The following is a 19,735-nucleotide window of genomic DNA, read 5'->3' as shown; positions in this document are numbered from 1 at the left end:
TCTATAGGCTCTTGAAAAAATATTCTTTAAAAAATCCACGCCTTCTATAGGCTCTTGAAAAAATATTCTTTAAAAAATCCACGACTTCTATAGACCCTTGAAAAAATATTCTTTAAGGAATCCACGCCTTCTATAGACCCTTGAAAAAATATTCTTTAAAAAATCCACGCCTTCTATGGACCCTTGAAAAAATATTCTTTAAAAAATCCACGCCTTCTATGGACCCTTGAAAAAATATTCTTTAAAAAATCCACGCCTTCTATAGACCTTTGAAAAAATATTCTTTAAAAAATCCACGCCTTCTATAGACCTTTGAAAAAATATTCTTTAAAAAATCCACGCCTTCTATAGACCTTTGAAAAAATATTCTTTAAAAAATCCACGCCTTCTATGGACCTCTGGCAGGACTTGAAAAAATATTCTTTAAAAAATCCACGCCTTCTATAGACCCTTGAAAAAATATTCTTTAAAAAATCCACGCCTTCTTTAGACCCTTGAAAAAATATTCTTTAAAAAATCCACGCCTTCTATAGACCCTTGAAAAAATATTCTTTAAAAAATCCACGCCTTGTTGTGAACCTTGGAAAAATATTCTTTAAAAAATCCACGCCTTCTATAGACCCTTGAAAATATATTCTTTAAAAAATCCACGCCTTCTATAGACCCTTGAAAAAATATTCTTTAAAAAATCCACGCCTTCTATGGACCCTTGAAAAAATATTCTTTAAAAAATCCACGCCTTCTATAGACACTTGAAAAAATATTCTTTAAAAAAGCCACGCCTTCTATAGACCCTTGAAATATATCCTTTAAAAACTCCACGCCTTCTATAGACTCTTCAATAAATATCCACGCCTCTTTAAACCTTGAATATTCTTTAAATGTCCATAATGCTGCCCCTCGTTGGGCGCCATTATTTTTTTTTAACTTTCATTGCCTTCATGGAGGTCAAAAAATTTACTTTCATTATCAGTAGTAGAATCTATTAAATAGAAAAAAAAATTATTCATCCAACTAAAAATAGGTACAACAAAACGAAAACAAAAATGAAACACAGCTTTACACTTAGATCAAGTTCTGCCCTCTTCACCTGCTAACCCCTAAATTCCGATACATTGAAACATTTGATAAGCGTAAATCTAATTTATCAATTAAAATCAGTTATAAATCATAATTGCCGTAATAAAGATAAGCTAATCGAATCAACAACAAAAACACTACACAGGGATGATGGTGATGGAATCCAATCACTCCAGTCCAGGCAGGGCAAGTTTCTGTTAGTTGCGGGTGAAATTCGGTGGCATAAGGATCAGTGCAAATATTTTTTTTGGGAAATTTGAAGTTTTGAAAATCAAAAATGGCGAAGAGAAAAACCTTTGTCTTGAGACAAGAGGATAATACAACCAAGGCCCAGGAGAAATTATATCAGCCCAAGAAATTTCGGTAGGAGAGATATATTGGAAATAAAAAATGTGTTCTTTGTTTTATTAATGACGAAATCTTACTTCATAGTTGGTGTAAATTTGTGGTCATCCCGCTGCTAATTGGTTTTATTTTATTGCTGGTCTTATCAAATGTGGATTTTACGGGAACGGCCTATAACCAAACTTCGTTGATGTTAAAGGATAATACAGTCAATATTGATAATATATCGTCGGTGGCCAAACGAATCAGGTATGTATTCGAATTTCTATTTTAGGAAAAAACTGGAAAGAATTATAAGGGCTTTGAAAAATATTTTTCAAAAAAAAAAAATCGGCTCTTGGAGGTGTGCTGGATAACAATTAAAATTAATAAATAAAACGAGTCTTAAAGGACAGTCAAAAATATTTATAAAAAATGTCTAAACAAAATGTTTTTTGTGCTGGTCGTCCGATAGGCATTGAAAAAATATTCTTTAAAAACCCACGCCTTGTAAAGGCCTTGAAAAAGTATTCTTTAAAAATCGATGCCTTGTAAAGGCATTGAAAAAAAATATTCTTTAAAAATCCACGCCTTGTATAGGCCTTGAAAAATATTCTTTATAAGTCCATGCCTCTTATAGACCTTGACAAAAATATTATTTAAATAAAATCCACGCCTTGTAAAGGCCTTGAATAAAATATTCTTTAAAAATCCATGTATCTTATAGGCCTTGAAAAAAATATTTTTTTAAAATTCCACGAATCCAAGGCCTTAAAAATATATTCTTTAGAAAGTCCACAACTTTTATTGACCCTGAAAAAATTCCTTAAAACATTTAAGCCTCTTAATGACCTTGAAAAAATGTCCGCAACCTCCAGAAACTTCTCATATGTTCATAGGATCCGTCGATGAAACCCACGTTGGGCGCCAATTAAAAAAAAAACTTTAGACGGTCTTTTATACATGTAGAGAACGTATTGATGTTCCTTAATCTATATACCCCATACTCCATATGTATATATATATATATAATTAGGAAGATCACATATTGGGCGCCATTTCCCATAACCACATTTTTTATGCGATTTATTATAAAATATTGGGCGCATATAAATTGCCTTTATGGGGACGTAAGGCCAACATGCTTAAAAAGTTTCACATTGGGCGCCACCATTAGAAGACCTTGGAAAGTTGTTCCATACTTAGGGAATCAGTACAAACTTTTCGATGTAAAACGTGTTGCTTGTATTATCTAAGGCAAAATTAATGAAGAGGAAACATGTTGGGCGCCATTAATAAAACCAGTAAGGAAAGTAGTAAAGTCGGACGGAGCCGACTATATGATACCCTTCACCACTTTGGGTATATTGTACATATGTACCCTAAAAGACGTCGCCTTTTTGAAGGAACTTTGACATGAAATTGAACGAACTTAAATATGTGATTTTTATCTATATCTAAACCGACTAACACCAATCCCTCACATGTCATTCCGCAACCTATGCAAAATTTTGTAAATCGATTTAAGGCAAACTTGACACACGCTATTCGGTATGCTGCACTCTTTAAAATTTAATCTTAATCGGACACCCATTGATTATTTGGTGTACAATTAACATGAATAAGTCGAAATGGAAGCTATTCTATATCTGAACCGATTCTTGCACCAATTACCTTAAATCGGAAGAAGATATATATGGTAGCTATATCTAAATCAGAACCGATTTTCACAAAACTTTGCACTCATCATTCTAGATATAATTCAGTACGCTATGCCAAATTTCGTGCAAATCGAAAGATATATAGGGACTTTGGTACACAATTTACCTTAAATCGGACGAAGCTATATATGGGTGCTATATCTAAATCTGAACAGATTTTTACAAAACTTGGCATATATCATTCTGGACCTTATTTATTACGCTGTGCCAAATTTCGTGGAAATCGAAAGATATATAGGGACTTTGGTACACCATTTACCTTAAATCGGACGAAAATATATATGGCAGCTATATCTAAATCTGAACAGATTTTTACAAAACTTGGCATATATCATTCTGGACCTTATTTATTACGCTGTGCCAAATTTCGTGCAAATCGAAAGATATATAGGGACTTTGATACACCATTTACCTTAAATCGGACGAAAATATATATGGGAGCTATATCTAAATCTGAACCGATCGTCACGAAGCTTTGCAAACATCATTCTAAACTTAATTTAGTACGCTATGCCAAATTTCGTGCAAATCGAAAGCAAAGATACATAGGGACTTTGGTACACAATTTACCTTAAATCGGACGAAGATATATATGGGAGCTATATCTAAATCTGAACCGACTTTCACGAAACTTTGCACACATCATTCCAGACATTATTCATTACGTTGTGCTAAATTTCGTGCAAATCGTAAGATATATAGGGACTTTGGTACACCATTTACCTTAAATCGGAATAAAATATATATGGGAGCTATATCTAAATATGAACCGATTTGTCCCAATTTCAATAGAGTTCGTCCTTGGGCCAAACAAATGACCTGTGTCAAATTTCATCCAATTCGAAACATAAATGCAACCTGTACTTTGTTTAACATGGACAGACGGACGGACATGCATAAATAAACTTAGAAAGTGATTCTATGCATATTCTCAAAAGGAACCATGGGTCTATGTAGAGTCCTTTTGCCTGTTACAAACATATGCACAACGAAATAATACCCTGTACCACAGTGTGGTGAAGGGTATAAAAAAATTTGTAGACGCTCTTCGAAGAGACTGTACATCCCATAGAAAAATCGCTATTTATGTAACATACCGAGAAGAAACGTTGGGCGCCATTTTTTCAAGTATTATTATTTTGTTTGGTAATTGTTAAGGTTATGCATAATAGAATTTAAAAAAATTGTAGCTTGCTATAAAAACCATCCGAAGTATATGTAATACCCTAAGGCTATACAGTGTAGATGAAGCGTCACGTTGGGCGCCACATTTTTAAGTTTTATTTTTTTGTTTCTTTTTAAGGTTATTATTTATGAAATATCCAAAAATTATTATTCGTTATTCCTTAGGAAAAAACCAACGTTGGGCGCCATTGTGATGCTATATTTTTTGGGCTATTTTTAAAGATTTCTTCTTGAAAATCCCATGTTCCATTTTTAATTGTTTTAATATTAGAATTTAAAAATATTTTTTTAGCTGATGTTGGGCGCCATTTTTTAAAGTCTCATTTTTGACAATTGAATAATATAAATTCGTAATTAATTTTCATTTTCTAGGTTAATACAATTTCTTGTTTGTTATAAGAAGCCCCACGTTGGGCGCCAGCTCTGAAATATATGTTGAAGCTACTCTATATATAGAGGAGCTCTAGAATTTAATCTCTATATACAAAATATATAAAGGTGTGGTTATTTCTTTAGTTTTCGTTTGAAGTTGCCCCACGTTGGGCGCCATTTTTTTATTTGGTAATTTTCATAAATAAATATTAACTTACTTTTTTGTAATTTATGATACCCAAAAGATAACAGAATAATTTGTAATCTATGACTAAATTATTATGATGATTGTTGTTATTGTTATTTTTTTCATTTTCAGACAACTACCGTCTGCACGTGGCCTGACGTGTATTCCCGCAAATTGTCGTCTGACCTGTTATGGTGGCAATGTGAATAATTTATATCAGGCACTAGAACCCATGTATAAATCATGTGGTACAGATGTGGAATTATTTCTCTACAATTGTAGTTTTCCGGCGAATACAATGAAATCCAATTTTCTGGAAGGAAATTTCCAGTTGAAGGTGCTCCTGATAGACAATTGTGAATTGTCATCTATTGAAGAGGGGGCATTTGAAAAAAATTCCGTACGAAATCTGAAAAGTCTGCATCTACTGAATAGTCAATTTACGAGATTACAAGAATGGAGTTTCGAGGGTCTACAAGCTTTGGAGGTGCTAAATATTAGTAATCGAAATTGGTATGGTTCGTCATTTTATGGAAATAATTGTTTGGCACCGGTAAGTGGAACTTTGGAGATTTTAAAGATATGTCATCAAAGCAAAGGTAGTGAAACTTTTGATCCTAAGGATTGGTTAGGTGGGAGTGTGATGAAAAAATTACGTTCGGTGGATTTTAGTGAAAATTATTTTCGTGACATCTTGACAGCAAAGAGTTTTGAAAATTTGGGTCCAGTGGAGTCTCTCAATTTGGCCAATTGCAGTTTGAGTTATGTGCCCTTGCATACATTTGATCGGATGTTGGATACCTTGCATTATTTGGATTTAAGTCGTAATCAATTGAGGCGATTGGATGTTGAGTTGCTGACAAAGCTAAGGGATGTTACAAATTTGAATCTGGCCCACAACAACTGGGATTGTAGTTGTGAGAACTATCAATTTTTGGAATTACTGCAGGGAAGTTTTTACACCAAAATTGTGGATAAGGAGAATACCAAATGTTATTCGCCGGCTTATTTAAAGGGTGAAGGAATTTTCACGGTGAAATTGTTATGTAAAGAAGAGACCACCACCACCACAGATTTAGCCAGCTCCTCTACAGCTGTCCTGACAACCGAAGAAAGTATTACAACAACTTCGGAGGATACAAATTTAACTACCTATGGAACAGAATCTGATGAAGAGACCACTAGCGAAGTCATTACGACTACCACAACCTATCCAGAAGGGCAACCCACAACAATAGAAGTACAGACCACAACAACGATCCTACCCTGCATAGAAACTACCACAATTTTTATAACGGAAGAGCAAACAACAACAACAACTATTCCAATAATGACTACAACATTACCTGGCATGGAGGATACAACAACCCCCAGAGATGAAGTAACAACTACAGCAGGAATTAAGACCACCACTACGACACCACTGCCAACCTCACCTCCTTCCTCCATTGTCCAAATTTGTTGTCGCAATTTTTACAATGGACATTGGAATTTCTATTTGGCCCTATATCCCTCCCAAAGTCCCTTTACAATAACGCCCCTCTCATCGACCAGTGTTCGCATACACGTACCACACAGTTCGCTGATTTTCGATATTATACATTTTACCAAATACACACAAGATCTACACTGGCTAGGCGGGGGAGGCAGGGGCCGGACATTGGGTTCCCACATATTCGACTATAGCCTACTAATCAATGATTTGAGTCCTGGATCGGTCTATGTTTTTTGTCTCATCTCAAAATTCAGCAACAAAGTATCACCATTCGATTGTAAAAGTTATTATGTCCCCACACCGGATGACTGCGTCATCGAAGCCTGGGTGTGGGAAGATGATAAGGGTTGGATATTGTCGTTGGTCGGATTGGGTATTTGCCTTTTTATATTTTTTGGTCTGATTATTAGTTTTGCCGTGTTGCGTTTGAAAAATCATCGTCGGGCTAAGCGGCAAAGGCAGCAAATGATACAGGCCCAGTCTGAGCAGTCGATGGAAGGAGGAGAGTAAGTTTTTGGATTTTGTTTTTCAAATTAATTTTTTTAATTTTCTTTTTCTTGTTGTAGTGTGGCTCTACAACCTTCCACGGGAATTTCATTGGCCGAAGTCCAGTCCTATTTGAGGGTATCCCTGGATCCAGCCTCGAGATCTTCGAATTTTTTTAAAGAACAATATTTAAATTTGAACATGAATTACTATGAAGAGTTGCAAATGTAAAAAGAAAGTACAGAAAGAAAATAAAAAATAAAATTTTAAAAAATCTGGCTCTTGAAAAAATTAAAAAAAATGATTTTTTAATCAATGGTTTTTGATTAAGAAGATTCACGTTGGGCGCCATTGTCTGTATCACGTTGGTCGCCAACTTTAGAAGATAATCAGAAGCTATTCTACAGAACATGTAGACTGTTCTGAGATCAAAAGACCCATGTAAAAAATATTTGTCTATTATTATGTATTTTCTGTGAACAATGCTGAAATGATTATGAAGACCCACGTTGGGCGCCATTTTTTTTACTATGCACAATGAAACTCTTATTTTTAACACAAAAACATCATTCTTTAAAAATTGAAATTTTATTGAAAATATTTAATTTTTTTAAAATATATTTTTGAAAAAAATACTTTATTAAACTTTTAATTATTGACAACCTCATAATGATCTATTTCATGATATAGCTCCTCTTCTATTTGTTGCGGATTAATTATGACCTCAGTTTTACATAGCTCGGCAGCAAAATTATTCACCGAACTTCTTCTGCCCATCTCAGTTATATCTTCGTAAATATTCGTGTCATTATTTAATTTCGAATTTAAATTATATTCCGAATTAATATTTTGATTAGGTATTTTCTTCGAATATCCAGGTGACTGATGTAGGCCATTATATTGTTGTGGTGGATTGGGAGCCGATTCCTGGGGTGGTTGGTGAAATGAATTGTATAACAGGGTGGGCGTGTCATGAAAATCATCCATAGACAGGCTGGGATTTAAATATGTGGTGCCATTGTTAATGGAGAGACTAAAAAAATGGGAAGAGAGAAAAATTAAATTGAAGAGCAAAAATTTGGGGACTTTTTTCCGCTCACCTTGACATCCTCAGCAACAGCGGAGACTTTCTTGTGGTCCACTCATGATAGTCGATGGAGCTCAAATTCCAATGTGGTTTCTTGCGCAGCAGTACGAAGCCCAACAACATAGCCAATAGATAGCTACCAAGGCAGCCAATAGCCATGACCAGGGAAAACCAATGCAAATCGGAATGGTATAGCCATCCTTCTTCCGAAAACTGTAGCTTCACAGCCTGACAATCATAGGGCGAGGGTATGGTGTTGGTATTGTTTAGGACACAAAAGAGATATGACCCTCCAATTTCTAAATTATCGACCTTCCATTGATTTTGGGCAATTTGCAGGGTATTATTGTGAGCCTCTGTGGAATTTCGAAAGTAGATGAACTGGAAGGGGAGGATTGGGATGGTTTGTGGTTGTTATCAGCACACTATTTGCGGTATGGGGAGTTACAGAAAATTCCAATAATTTATTGGCTATGTAGAATGAGAAACATAGCTCATAGGAGTTTTGAACATCCCTACATTCCACAAAGGTTTCATTGTCCATTGGAGGGGTAACCGACGGGGTGGATGTTGATGTGGAGGGTAGAGAAGTTGTGGTACTAGGGGTTTTGGATGAAGTTGATGTTGTTGTTGTTGTTGACAATGTGGTAATCGGATCCAATGGTTGCTCCACACACTTCAACTCCACCCTTATCATTGGAACCTCTTGATATTCCTTCGGGTCATGGCATATTAAATCCTCAACATGAATTGTGGTCGTGGTGGATTCCAGCTCCTGTAAATATTCAATAATTTCCCGGTGTTCACAATCACACTGCCACTCATTACCCTGGAGGCCAACTTCAATATCGCGTACATGGAAATGTTGTAAAAATCCCAAATCCAAAGATTTCAAATGATTGAAATTTAAATTTAACAACATCAAATTGGTCAAAACTCCGAAGGGGGCCAGGTCCAAGGCATTTAAATTACAATTTTCCAAATATAAATCTTCCAAAACCCCGAAATTTCGGAATGTTTCCACATTCAGCGAATCTCTGAAATTATTGTGTCTTAAATTCAAATAAGTTAGAAGTGGGAAATCTCCACCCGACCACCATTCCAGAGGATTCAAAATTTTCTCATCCTTCGTTAATTGTTGCACAAGGGCCCACTGCAGAGTCTTGCCAAATGTATTAAGAAATTTCGTACCCCGAAATTCCTTTCCCTCGCCCAATAGCTCCTGGGAAAATTCAAAATATGTCAAAGCTTTGAGACCCGCAAAAGTCTCCGCAGTTAGTGTTGTTATTGTATTATTTATTAACTGCAGTTTTAGTAAATTTTCCACAGTGGATTTTTTGAAAGTTCCCTCCTGTATGGTTTCCAGATTACAATTTTTAATTTGTAACTCCTTTAGCTTGTAAAAACCCGAGAAGAATGTCGACTTCATAGTTCCACCGGTGAAGGTACAGTCTTCCAATATTAACGTCAGCTCTTTATTGGTACAGGCCGTTTGTAAATATTCCAAATCCTGATCCAAATAATTGACGCTGCCACCGGAACATGAGAGCGTACAAGTTGGCACATCTTCTTTGCAGGGTATGGCATTTACCAAGGGTAATTGGATAACATTTTGTTGAAGCAGCTCACGTTTTTGGCGATTTTTCAAAATTGGAGTTGCCAACTCAGATGTTTTTATATTTATAAAATGGCCAGATTTATTTAAATTTGCTTTAGATGTAAGGTTAAAATAATAATTTGGCACTTTTTTATACTTTTCATTAACATTTGCATAATTTGGAGTTGCCAACTCATTCATGTTTTCGTCCCTATTGTCATAAAAAATCTCCAATTCATCTTCATAATAACCTACATTTGTTCTAGAGTTATTATTTTCAACAAATTCATTATTTCTCAAAATTCGCGTTGCCAACTTATGTGTGTTTATAGCCTTAAAATGATAATTTTCATTGAAATCTGCATCGGATGTAGAATCGAAATCATAATGTGTAACATTTTTATAATTTTCGATAAATTCTGCCTCATTTCGCGTTGCCAACTTGATTATATATGAATTTAAGTCATTTTCATCTTTAGCCACTTCCAATATATTACCAGCGTCATAAGGCGTAGTCGCTCTAAAGTCATTCTTTTGTACAATTTTATGATTTTCCAATTCATGAGTTGCCAACTCATGTTTGCTTATAGCCTTGAAATGTTCATTTTCATTGAGAAATGCATTAGGCGTAGAGTTCAAATCATAATTTGAAGCATTTTTATAATTACCAACAAGATGTGTTTCCTTTTCCCGAGTTGCCAAATCTTTCATATTTGAATTTCCACCAATATCGACATTAGAAATCTCAAATCCATTTCGATCACTAATTGAACTTGTTCTTAGGTTATTACTTTGTGCATCTTTATGAGATTTCAAACTGTGAGTTGCCAACTCTGGTGTGTTGATTGCCATTAAATGTCCATTTTTATTTGAATCTTCGTTTGATTTATTGGTAAAATCATTAATTGAAATGTTGTTATTAATTTCAATACTGTTTGTGTGGTTTCGAGTTGCCAACTCTTTCATATTTGAATTTCCATCAATGTTTTCATTAGTAATCGACAATCCATCATCAGAAATATGGGAATTAATTTCAGATTTAGTATTTTGTTCGATGTTAGGGCTTTCCAAAATTCGAGTTGCCAACTCCTGCATTTTTACTGCCTTTAAATACATCTCTTCATTGAAATCTCCATTAGTTGTAGCGGTAAAATCATATTTTAAATCATTTTCATTATTTTTAACAATATTTCTTCCTTTTAGTGTTGCCAACTTGTTCATATTTGAATTTTCATCATCATTTTCTTTAACAATTTTCAATTTGTCACCTTTATTATGTGAATTTGTCTCAGATTTATTATTTGTTGCGACTTCATGCAGCAAAACATACGTTTTCAGATTTGGAGTTGCCAACTCCTTACTCAAGGAAGCATTTAAACTTACATTTCCTGCGTAATTTTCAATTATTCCATTTAAATTACTTTTATTTAGTGGATTTGTCTCATTTTCTTCATTTGGCGTTGCCAACCCTACATTATTTGTTGCCTTTATAACATGATTATTGCCAATTTGTGGGGAAGTCTGACCTACTCCAGTGACATTTTCTTTGTCAGTTACTTCGTTCTGTAAAGAAGTTTTACTTTCTTGCTTTAGAGTTGCCATCGGCATCTTAGTAATGACCTTTAATTCATGATTTGCACTATCAGATGTCTTGTAAACATCACTTGGACTCATAATTTGATTTATGTCACTTGAATTTAGCAACATTTTGGGTGAAATAACAATTTTTTCCTTCCGAGTTGCCAACTGAATCTTGGTGGTTGTGTCTAAATCATTGCCCGGTAAAATATTTTGCGATATTAGACTTGTGACGTTAGTACTGACTTCCTTTGCTGATAAACTAGTGTTTAGTGTTGCCAACCCGTTAATAATTGGCCTCTCCAAATCATTGGAAGAATGTAGTTTTTGCATCATTGGCCTTATGACATTGTTAGTTGTTGGTTTTTGTGCCAGAATATTGGGTTTAAGTTTTTGAGTTGCCAACCATTTATCATTTGGAGTCATTCTCAACTCATGGTTTGCGCCTCTTCCTTTCAAAACTAAATGGGGTTCATTATAATTTTCTATTTTATGTGCTTGCATGCGATTAAGTTTATTTGGAGTTGCCAACCATATATTGTTGTTTACCAAAACATCATTTCGTGTGGATGTTTTCTTCAGAAATGCATTAATGTATCCATTTTGTTGATGATTTTTCTCATATCTTTGAATTGAGTCCGAACTTGAATTGTGTATTTTTGTAGTTGGCAACACTGTTGATGCATTATTTAACCTTGTTAATCGGTGTGTTGTATTTTCATGAAGAAACTCATTCGGATTGTTGTTTTTGAAATTTTGATAATTTCCTGGGGATAAACTGATGTTCGTGGCGTTGCCAACTATATTGCTAGGAGTGTTAATTTGCAGTTTTGAAGTTTTTAAAGTTGTTTGTATTAAATTTTTGCCATTCAGAACAGACTTCTTTGTAAGTGTTTGAATATTTCTATCCGATTTTTTATTAGTTGGCAACGCATCGGTGTTAAAGGTATTGTGTTGTAATTTCTTCGTTATAAGGCGTTGAGATCTCCGTCTTTTATTTTTATTACGTTTTGACAGACTGTTGCTGACCATAAGGCTATTCACCTTAAATGAGGGAAACTTTTCTGCTAACATGTCGAATTTTTCCGAAGATTGAACTTCGGCTCTTTCAGGTTCTTTGTTGGTTATTCCGCCGATAGAGGCCTCCAATTTTTTGTCTTTCATTTCAATTTGAAGTGAAAAGTCATGGGCTTCATCCTTACCATGATGCTTCTCATTAAAGTCCACATTTATTAGAATGCAGAGCAGCATAAATCCAATAACAGCTGGGACCAATAAAAATTTCAAATATCTGGGGAGATTTTAGAGAGAAATTAATTTGCCGGAATTTCCAAAAAACCTCTACTTACGGATATTTTTTGTCCGGCTCATAGAACCTTCTTTCCGATTCCCTTCTTTGGGATATATCAAAGGATTCATGTTTGATTAACATATTCACCGCGATGTTCGATTCATCAAAAAAAAAAACTTGACTTGTGCTTGTGATCCTGGCTAGTTACGGACTGATTCAATAAACGTATCAAAATCAATCAGAAAAATTCGAAATGTTCTGCATTCGGTTATGCTTATTAAGCGTTAGACAAATAATAAAATTAAATCTGTTTAATATAATTTCTATCTTATCGCGGAGATAGCGAGGACAATTGTTATTGAATTGTTGCGATTGATTATTTGGCGAAATTAATTCGCAGCATAATTGAAGGGAATACCCCTACACAATGCCAATACCTCAACAAGGCCAACACAAGGCGTGGATTTTTTAAGAATCATTTTTCAGGGCCTATAAGAGGCGTTGATTTTGTAAAGAATAAGAGACGTGGATTTTTTAAAGAATATTTTTGAAGGCCTACAAGAGGCCTGGATTTTTTAAAGAATATTTTTTCGAGGCCTACAGAAGGCTTGGATTATTTAAAGAATATTTTTTCGAGGCCTACAAGAGGCGTGGATTTTTTAAAGAATATTTTTTCGAGGCCTACAAGAGGCGTGGATTTTTTAAAGAATATTTTTTCGAGGCCTACAAGAGGCGTGGATTTTTTAAAGAATATTTTTTCGAGGCCTACAAGAGGCGTGGATTTTTTAAAGAATATTTTTTCGAGGCCTACAAGAGGCGTGGATTTTTTAAAGAATATTTTTTCGAGGCCTACAAGAGGCGTGGATTTTTTAAAGAATATTTTTTCGAGGCCTACAAGAGGCGTGGATTTTTTAAAGAATATTTTTTCGAGGCCTACAAGAGGCGTGGATTTTTTAAAGAATATTTTTTCGAGGCCTACAAGAGGCGTGGATTTTTTAAAGAATATTTTTTCGAAACCTACAAGGGGCGTGGATTTATTTTTCGAGGCCTACAAGAGGCGTGGATTTTTTAAAGAATATTTTTTCGAGGCCTACAAGAGGCGTGGATTTTTTAAAGAATATTTTTTCGAGGCCTACAAGAGGCGTGGATTTTTTAAAGAATATTTTTTCGAGGCCTACAAGAGGCGTGGATTTTTTAAAGAATATTTTTTCGAGGCCTACAAGAGGCGTGGATTTTTTAAAGAATATTTTTTCGAGGCCTACAAGAGGCGTGGATTTTTTAAAGAATATTTTTTCGAGGCCTACAAGAGGCGTGGATTTTTTAAAGAATATTTTTTCGAGGCCTACAAGAGGCGTGGATTTTTTAAAGAATATTTTTTCGAGGCCTACAAGAGGCGTGGATTTTTTAAAGAATATTTTTTCGAGGCCTACAAGAGGCGTGGATTTTTTAAAGAATATTTTTTCGAGGCCTACAAGAGGCGTGGATTTTTTAAAGAATATTTTTTCGAGGCCTACAAGAGGCGTGGATTTTTTAAATAATATTTGTTCGACGTCTTTCAAGGCCTACAAGAGGCGTGGATTTTTTAAAGAATATTTTTTCGAGGCCTACAAGAGGCGTGGATTTTTTAAAGAATATTTTTTCGAGGCCTACAAGAGGCGTGGATTTTTTAAAGAATATTTTTTCGAGGCCTACAAGAGGCGTGGATTTTTTAAAGAATATTTTTTCGAGGCCTACAAGAGGCGTGGATTTTTTAAAGAATATTTTTTCGAGGCCTACAAGAGGCGTGGATTTTTTAAAGAATATTTTTTCGAGGCCTACAAGAGGCGTGGATTTTTTAAAGAATATTTTTTCGAGGCCTACAAGAGGCGTGGATTTTTTAAAGAATATTTTTTCGAGGCCTACAAGAGGCGTGGTCTTCAGGGAAATTATGATTTTTTTCAATAGAAAAAGAAGTCTTCAGGGACATGATGATTTTTTCAATTGAAAAAGAAGTCTTCAGGGTCATGATGATTTTTTCAATTGAAAAAGAAGTCCTCAGAGACCTGATGCTTTTTCTATAGAAAAATAATTTATCATGGACCTGACGGATGTTTTTCTATTTAAAAAGATGTTCTCAGGGATTTTTGGATCTTTTCAAGAATATTTTTTTCAAGGCCTACAAGAGGCGTCGATTTTTTAAAGAAAATTTTTTCGAGGCCTACGAGAGGTGTGGTCTTCCGGGACATGATTTTTTTTTTCAATAGAAAAATAAGTCCTCATGGACCTGATGCTTTTTCTATAGAAAAATAATTTATCATGGACCTGACGGATTTTTTTCTATTTAAAAAGAAGTTCTCAGGGACCTGACGCATTGTTTTTCCGTAGAAAAAAAGGAGTCTTCAGGGACCTGACGAATTTTTTTCTATTGAAAAATAAGTCCTTGGGGACATGACGATTTTTTTCGATAGAAAAATCTGCCTAAATAAATATTTACATTACTCTTCAGATGTTTAGGAAATTATGCAAATTTATTTTTACCTAATCAGTGGAGGTGGCAGAGCCATCACACACGCCACAGTAAACAACAAATCGAACTTAAATGATTAGATAAACAATGATAATAGACTATCATGAAATGGTAAAAGTCCCCGGGTGGGTGGGGAGACAAACATAGGTCCCAGATAGACTAACCTGTTCGATGTGTAGATAAGAGTTATTAAATCTGATAACAAATCCGATAGTGTATGTCCTTAAAATTACTGGTGTCACAGAGCACGGCAGTCAGTAGTTGCCTATCAGTCTTGGAGACATGACATTCCTGGCAATAAATAATTCAGCAGAACCCTCCAAAACGGATACCAAGAAGCTCCAAAAGAAGGGAAATGGAACAGAATCGGAAAAGTAAGTTCAAGTTCGAGATAAGGAAAATATAGGTTAGTATTATTTTCCGGCTCTCTTCTCTATTTCTTTTTTTTCTTTCTAGAAACTCTCTCTGCGGTATGAGCGAAGTTTGTATCCAGACCTGCGCCTGGATATTACTAACCGTTGGACTTTGTATTATCATTGTGGTCTTCTATTTGGCCATACACCAACAGAATCATGATAATGTCCGCTCATTTGACTTGGATTCCCGTAATGAAATTTCCATTGCCAATGTTTCCATTGTCCATGAGGATGCGGCTGTAGTCGTCAATGAGAGTGGTGGTGGTGATGATGATGACGATGATTCCGACGATAACAATTCGGAAGATAATTTATTGCGTGTCAACCAAGATAATGAATGGCTGGATTCACCACGCAGCAGTCGGTAGGTTATTGATTCTATTATTTTTAATTATTGGGGGAACTGATTTATGAGGCTTATTTTTTGTTGCTCTTCGACAGGATGATTATTGAAAATGTATTCGGTTCAATATCGACGAATTTAATTGGTTGCCAAGAGAAGCTTTGTAAGATTGCCTGTTCGAATGATAAACATATTTATACCTCATTGTTTGCGACCATGAAGGTAAGTGGAAGAAAAAAGTCCCCTGAGGCTATTCTTTTTCTATAGAAAAAAATTCGTCAGGCCCCCTGAGGCTATTCTTTTTCTATAGAAAAAAATTCGTCAGGCCCCCTGAGGCTATTCTTTTTCTATAGAAAAAAATTCGTCAGATCCCCTGAGGCTATTCTTTTTCTATAGAAAAAAAATTCGTCAGGTCCCCTGAGGCTATTCTTTTTCTATAGAAAACAAATCGTCAGGTCCTCTGAGGTTATTCTTTTTCTATAGAAAAAATTCGTCAGGTCCCCTGAGGCTATTCTTTTCTATAGAAAAAAAATCGTCCAGTCCCCTGAGGCCATTATTTTTCTATAGAAAAAAAATTCGTCAGGCCCCCTGAGGCTATTATTTTTCTATAGAAAAAATATTCGTCAGGTCCCCTGAGGCTATTCTTTTTCTATAGAAAAAAATTCGTCAGGTCCCCTGAGGCTATTCTTTTTCTATAGAAAAAAATTCGTCAGGTCCCCTGAGGCTATTCTTTTTCTATAGAAAAAAATTCGTCAGGTCCCCTGAGGCTATTCTTTTTCTATAGAAAAAAATTCGTCAGGTCCCCTGAGGCTATTCTTTTTCTATAGAAAAAAATTCGTCAGGTCCCCTGAGGCTATTATTTTTCTATAGAAAAAAATTAGTCAGGTCCCCTGAGGCTATTCTTTTTCTATAGAAAAAAATTCGTCAGGTCCCCTGAGGCTATTCTTTTTCTATAGAAAAAAAATTCGTCAGGTCCCCTGGGGCTATTCTTTTTCTATAGAAAAAAAATTCGTCAGGTCCCCTGGGGCTATTCTTTTTCTATAGAAAAAAAAATCGTCAGGTCCCCTGGGGCTATTCTTTTTCTATAGAAAAAATTCTTCAGGTCCCCAGAGGCTATTATTTTTCTATAGAAAAAATTCTTCAGGTCCCCTGATGCTATTTTATTATTCTAATGAAAGCATCGGTTATGTTTTTTCTTTCCCTTTTCCAGACCACCTCCTGCCCCTCCATTGATGTATTGCTCATGGAATCCCAAAATTTCCCCGATAATATTTTAACAAATTCCTGGCTGCCGGCTAATCTTTCCGTGTATGAGATTATCTTACGGTCAAGTAATGTAACCCGGATCAAGGGCAACTCCTTTAATACGCCTATGTTTATGGGTGTATTTCTAATGTCCTGGTTCGATTTGGAACTGGATACAGTGGAAAGTGGAGCCCTATTGGGCCTTTTTAAACTGAGATATCTGACGATCGATAGTAAAATTAAAAAATTGGAACCGGCCTTCTTTCAACCGGTCCAAACTACCCTAACCCATTTGAAATTGAATGCCCGACTCGAGATGAGTGGCAATCGGAATCTCTTCGATGTCGGCTATATGAGTAAACTGGAATATTTGGATTTAAGTTATAATAACATCAGCGGAACATTGACACGACGAATGTTCCAGTCCACACCGAATTTGAAATATCTGATCATGATCGATTGTAAATTGGAACATATCGAGGAGCATGCCTTTCGGAATTTGACGAATAGGTTGATATTTTTGAATTTAGCCAAGAATCGTTTGATCACACTGGAGGCACAGATTGTGGAGCCGATATTGCGGAACAATGTCGGTGCTATGGTTAGCCTCAGTCGCAATGAATGGCGTTGTGATTGTGATATGGAACATCTGGCATCGCTGTATCGTGAACAGCGGAATAAATTTATAGAAGATGTTTATTGTACGGCCCCTAGGATTCTCTATGGCATACCCATTGATGAGGTGAACTATGAGGAGCAGGGTTGTGATAAATTTGTAACCACCGAAGCTACCATTGAAGAAATAGAAATTTCGCCCACGATCCCCCTGACAACTCCCAAGACAACTGATAGTACCCCGAAAATGGATTTCGATGCCAGCGAGGATGATAATATCGATGATTCCGGGGAAATAACGAAGTTGTTTAAAATGCGTTGTGTCAATGCCGAATCGGCAGAGTCGAGTGTGGCGGAAATTACCGCCTCGGCAGAGGTACTCGAACGCAATTTGGATGCCGGTGATGACAATGATATTTTCCAATTGCCACCACCCTCCCATGAATTCGATTTGGAATTAATCGAAGAAAACAACACCGTCATTGTACTGGTCAAGGATCCCGGGGATCTGGTCATTATGTGGTTCAGCGAACAAGAAGAAGCCGACTTTGTAACCTGTAATGGTCGCACTGTGGACTATGAATGTATGCGTTATGCCCAGCCCCAGCTAATGGTGGGCCCCTTGGTGGAGAATACCACCTACACGTTTTGTTTGGTACCACCCTATCAAAATGCCATATCCCCATTCAATTGTATGCCTCTCCACGTGCCCCTCAAGAGGCAGGAGAACATTTGGATATCTCAGGACAATAAACAATTTACCATTGGCATGTTGTGCCTCATCTTTTTGGTCTCCACCATTATGGGGGCCTTGGTTGCCTATTTTGGCATTAAAACCTATCCCGATCTCTTGGAGGGTTCGAAAAATGTTTTAGTTGTCAAGAAACCTGACAAGTCGTGTTATGTTTCAACCATATCGGAAACGGAATATATGAAACAGAATTCGCTGAAGAAGCGTAAGACCTACATCAATAATGAGAAAAAGGATTCGCTGAGCAAAGAGGTCCTAAGGAAGAAATCGTCCATCAAGTGAGTCCAAGTTTCATTAAAAAAAATTGAAATTTATAATCATTAATTTCCTCTTAGACTACCCCTACCCGCCATACCACCCGAAACACCACCACCTTCCTTTCAAATGTCTGTACAAAATTTGCCGCCCAGCTTGATATCGAATTCGCCCTATTTGGATGATCCATTCTCTTCGGATTTTATTTGTCGTGATGAAAACTATGAGACACCAAGATCCTGTGAAAATGAATATACCCTGGAACAGCGTTCGGCCCCAAATAATTATGCCATGAGTCCAGCATCACCACCTCCGCTACCGAAAAGGAATTCGAATTTATCGGATACCTCTACACTTGTTCTGCAACGATCCTCTAAGGAAATGTAAAATCCGAGGGAAAAGTACTTCGAAGTAAAATAAAAAATCCTTAGGACCTTCAGGATTATTTTTTTATAGAACAAACTAATCATCAGCTCCTAATCGGATTTTTGTTTTCTTTCGAAAATTATCCCTCGGAGTGACCCGATGTCTATTTTTTCTATTGAAAAATATCCTCAGCTTCCTGAGGATTTATTTGCTATTGAAAAAAATCCGACAGGTCTCTATCCACTTCTTTTTCTATACAAAAAAAAAAAGAAAAAAATCCGACGGGTCCCTGTCGACCTCTTTTTTATAAAAAAATGCTGACAAGTCCCTGTCGACTTCTTTTTCTACAGAAAAAAATTCCCACAGGTCCCTGTCGACTTCTTTTTCCATAGAAAAAATTCAGACAGGTCCCTGTCGACTTCTTTTTCCAAAAAAAAAAAAAAATTCCGACAGGTCCCTGTCGACTTCTTTTCTTTTTTTATAGAAAAAAATTCCGACAGGTCCCTGTCGACTTCTTTTTCTACAGAAAAAAAAATTCCGACAGATCCCTGTCGACTTCTTTTTCTATAGAAAAAAATTCCGACAGGTCCATGTCCACTTTTTTTCTATAGAAAAAAATTCCGACAGGTCCATGTCGAGTTCTTTTTCTATAGAAAAAAATCCGACAGGTCCCTGTCGACTTCTTTTTCTATAGAAAAAAATCCGACAGGTCCCTGTCGACTTCTTTTTCTATAGAAAAAAATTCCGACAGGTCCCTGTCGACTTCTTTTTCTATAAAAAAAATCCGACAGGTCCCTGTCGACTTCTTTTTCTATAGAAAAAAAATCTGGCAGGT

The 19,735-nt window shown here is 35.9% G+C and overlaps 1 protein-coding gene across 1 annotated transcript; it reads left to right on the top strand.

Annotated features, from left to right (window-relative positions):
* Window positions 1-15,191: 15,191 nt before the first annotated feature.
* On the top strand, window positions 15,192-18,921 carry LOC133324150 (uncharacterized). Its single transcript, XM_061533037.1, has 5 exons — window positions 15,192-15,283; window positions 15,366-15,689; window positions 15,767-15,890; window positions 16,879-18,557; window positions 18,615-18,921. Exons 1-5 carry the CDS (start codon window positions 15,192-15,194, stop codon window positions 18,919-18,921), a joined length of 2,526 nt encoding a protein of 841 aa, XP_061389021.1.
* The last annotated feature ends 814 nt before the right edge of the window (window positions 18,922-19,735 follow it).

This window comes from Musca vetustissima, unplaced genomic scaffold, assembly GCF_032173495.1.
Source record: "Musca vetustissima isolate MV318-11 ecotype Yass unplaced genomic scaffold, APGP_CSIRO_Mvet_v1 utg16721, whole genome shotgun sequence".
Taxonomy (NCBI): domain Eukaryota; kingdom Metazoa; phylum Arthropoda; class Insecta; order Diptera; family Muscidae; genus Musca; species Musca vetustissima.
Note: the sequence above shows the minus strand (reverse complement) of the source record. Positions and strands in the feature narration are given on the sequence as shown.

Bases quoted from the DNA above. Each gene is read 5' to 3' on its own strand.
- LOC133324150 (XM_061533037.1), top strand. From the start codon at position 15,192: ATGACATTCCTGGCAATAAATAATTCAGCAGAACCCTCCAAAACGGAT. The intron at 15,284-15,365 runs GTAAGTTCAAGT...TTTTCTTTCTAG, and splicing joins AATGGAACAGAATCGGAAAA to AAACTCTCTCTGCGGTATGA. The intron at 15,891-16,878 runs GTAAGTGGAAGA...TCCCTTTTCCAG, and splicing joins CATTGTTTGCGACCATGAAG to ACCACCTCCTGCCCCTCCAT.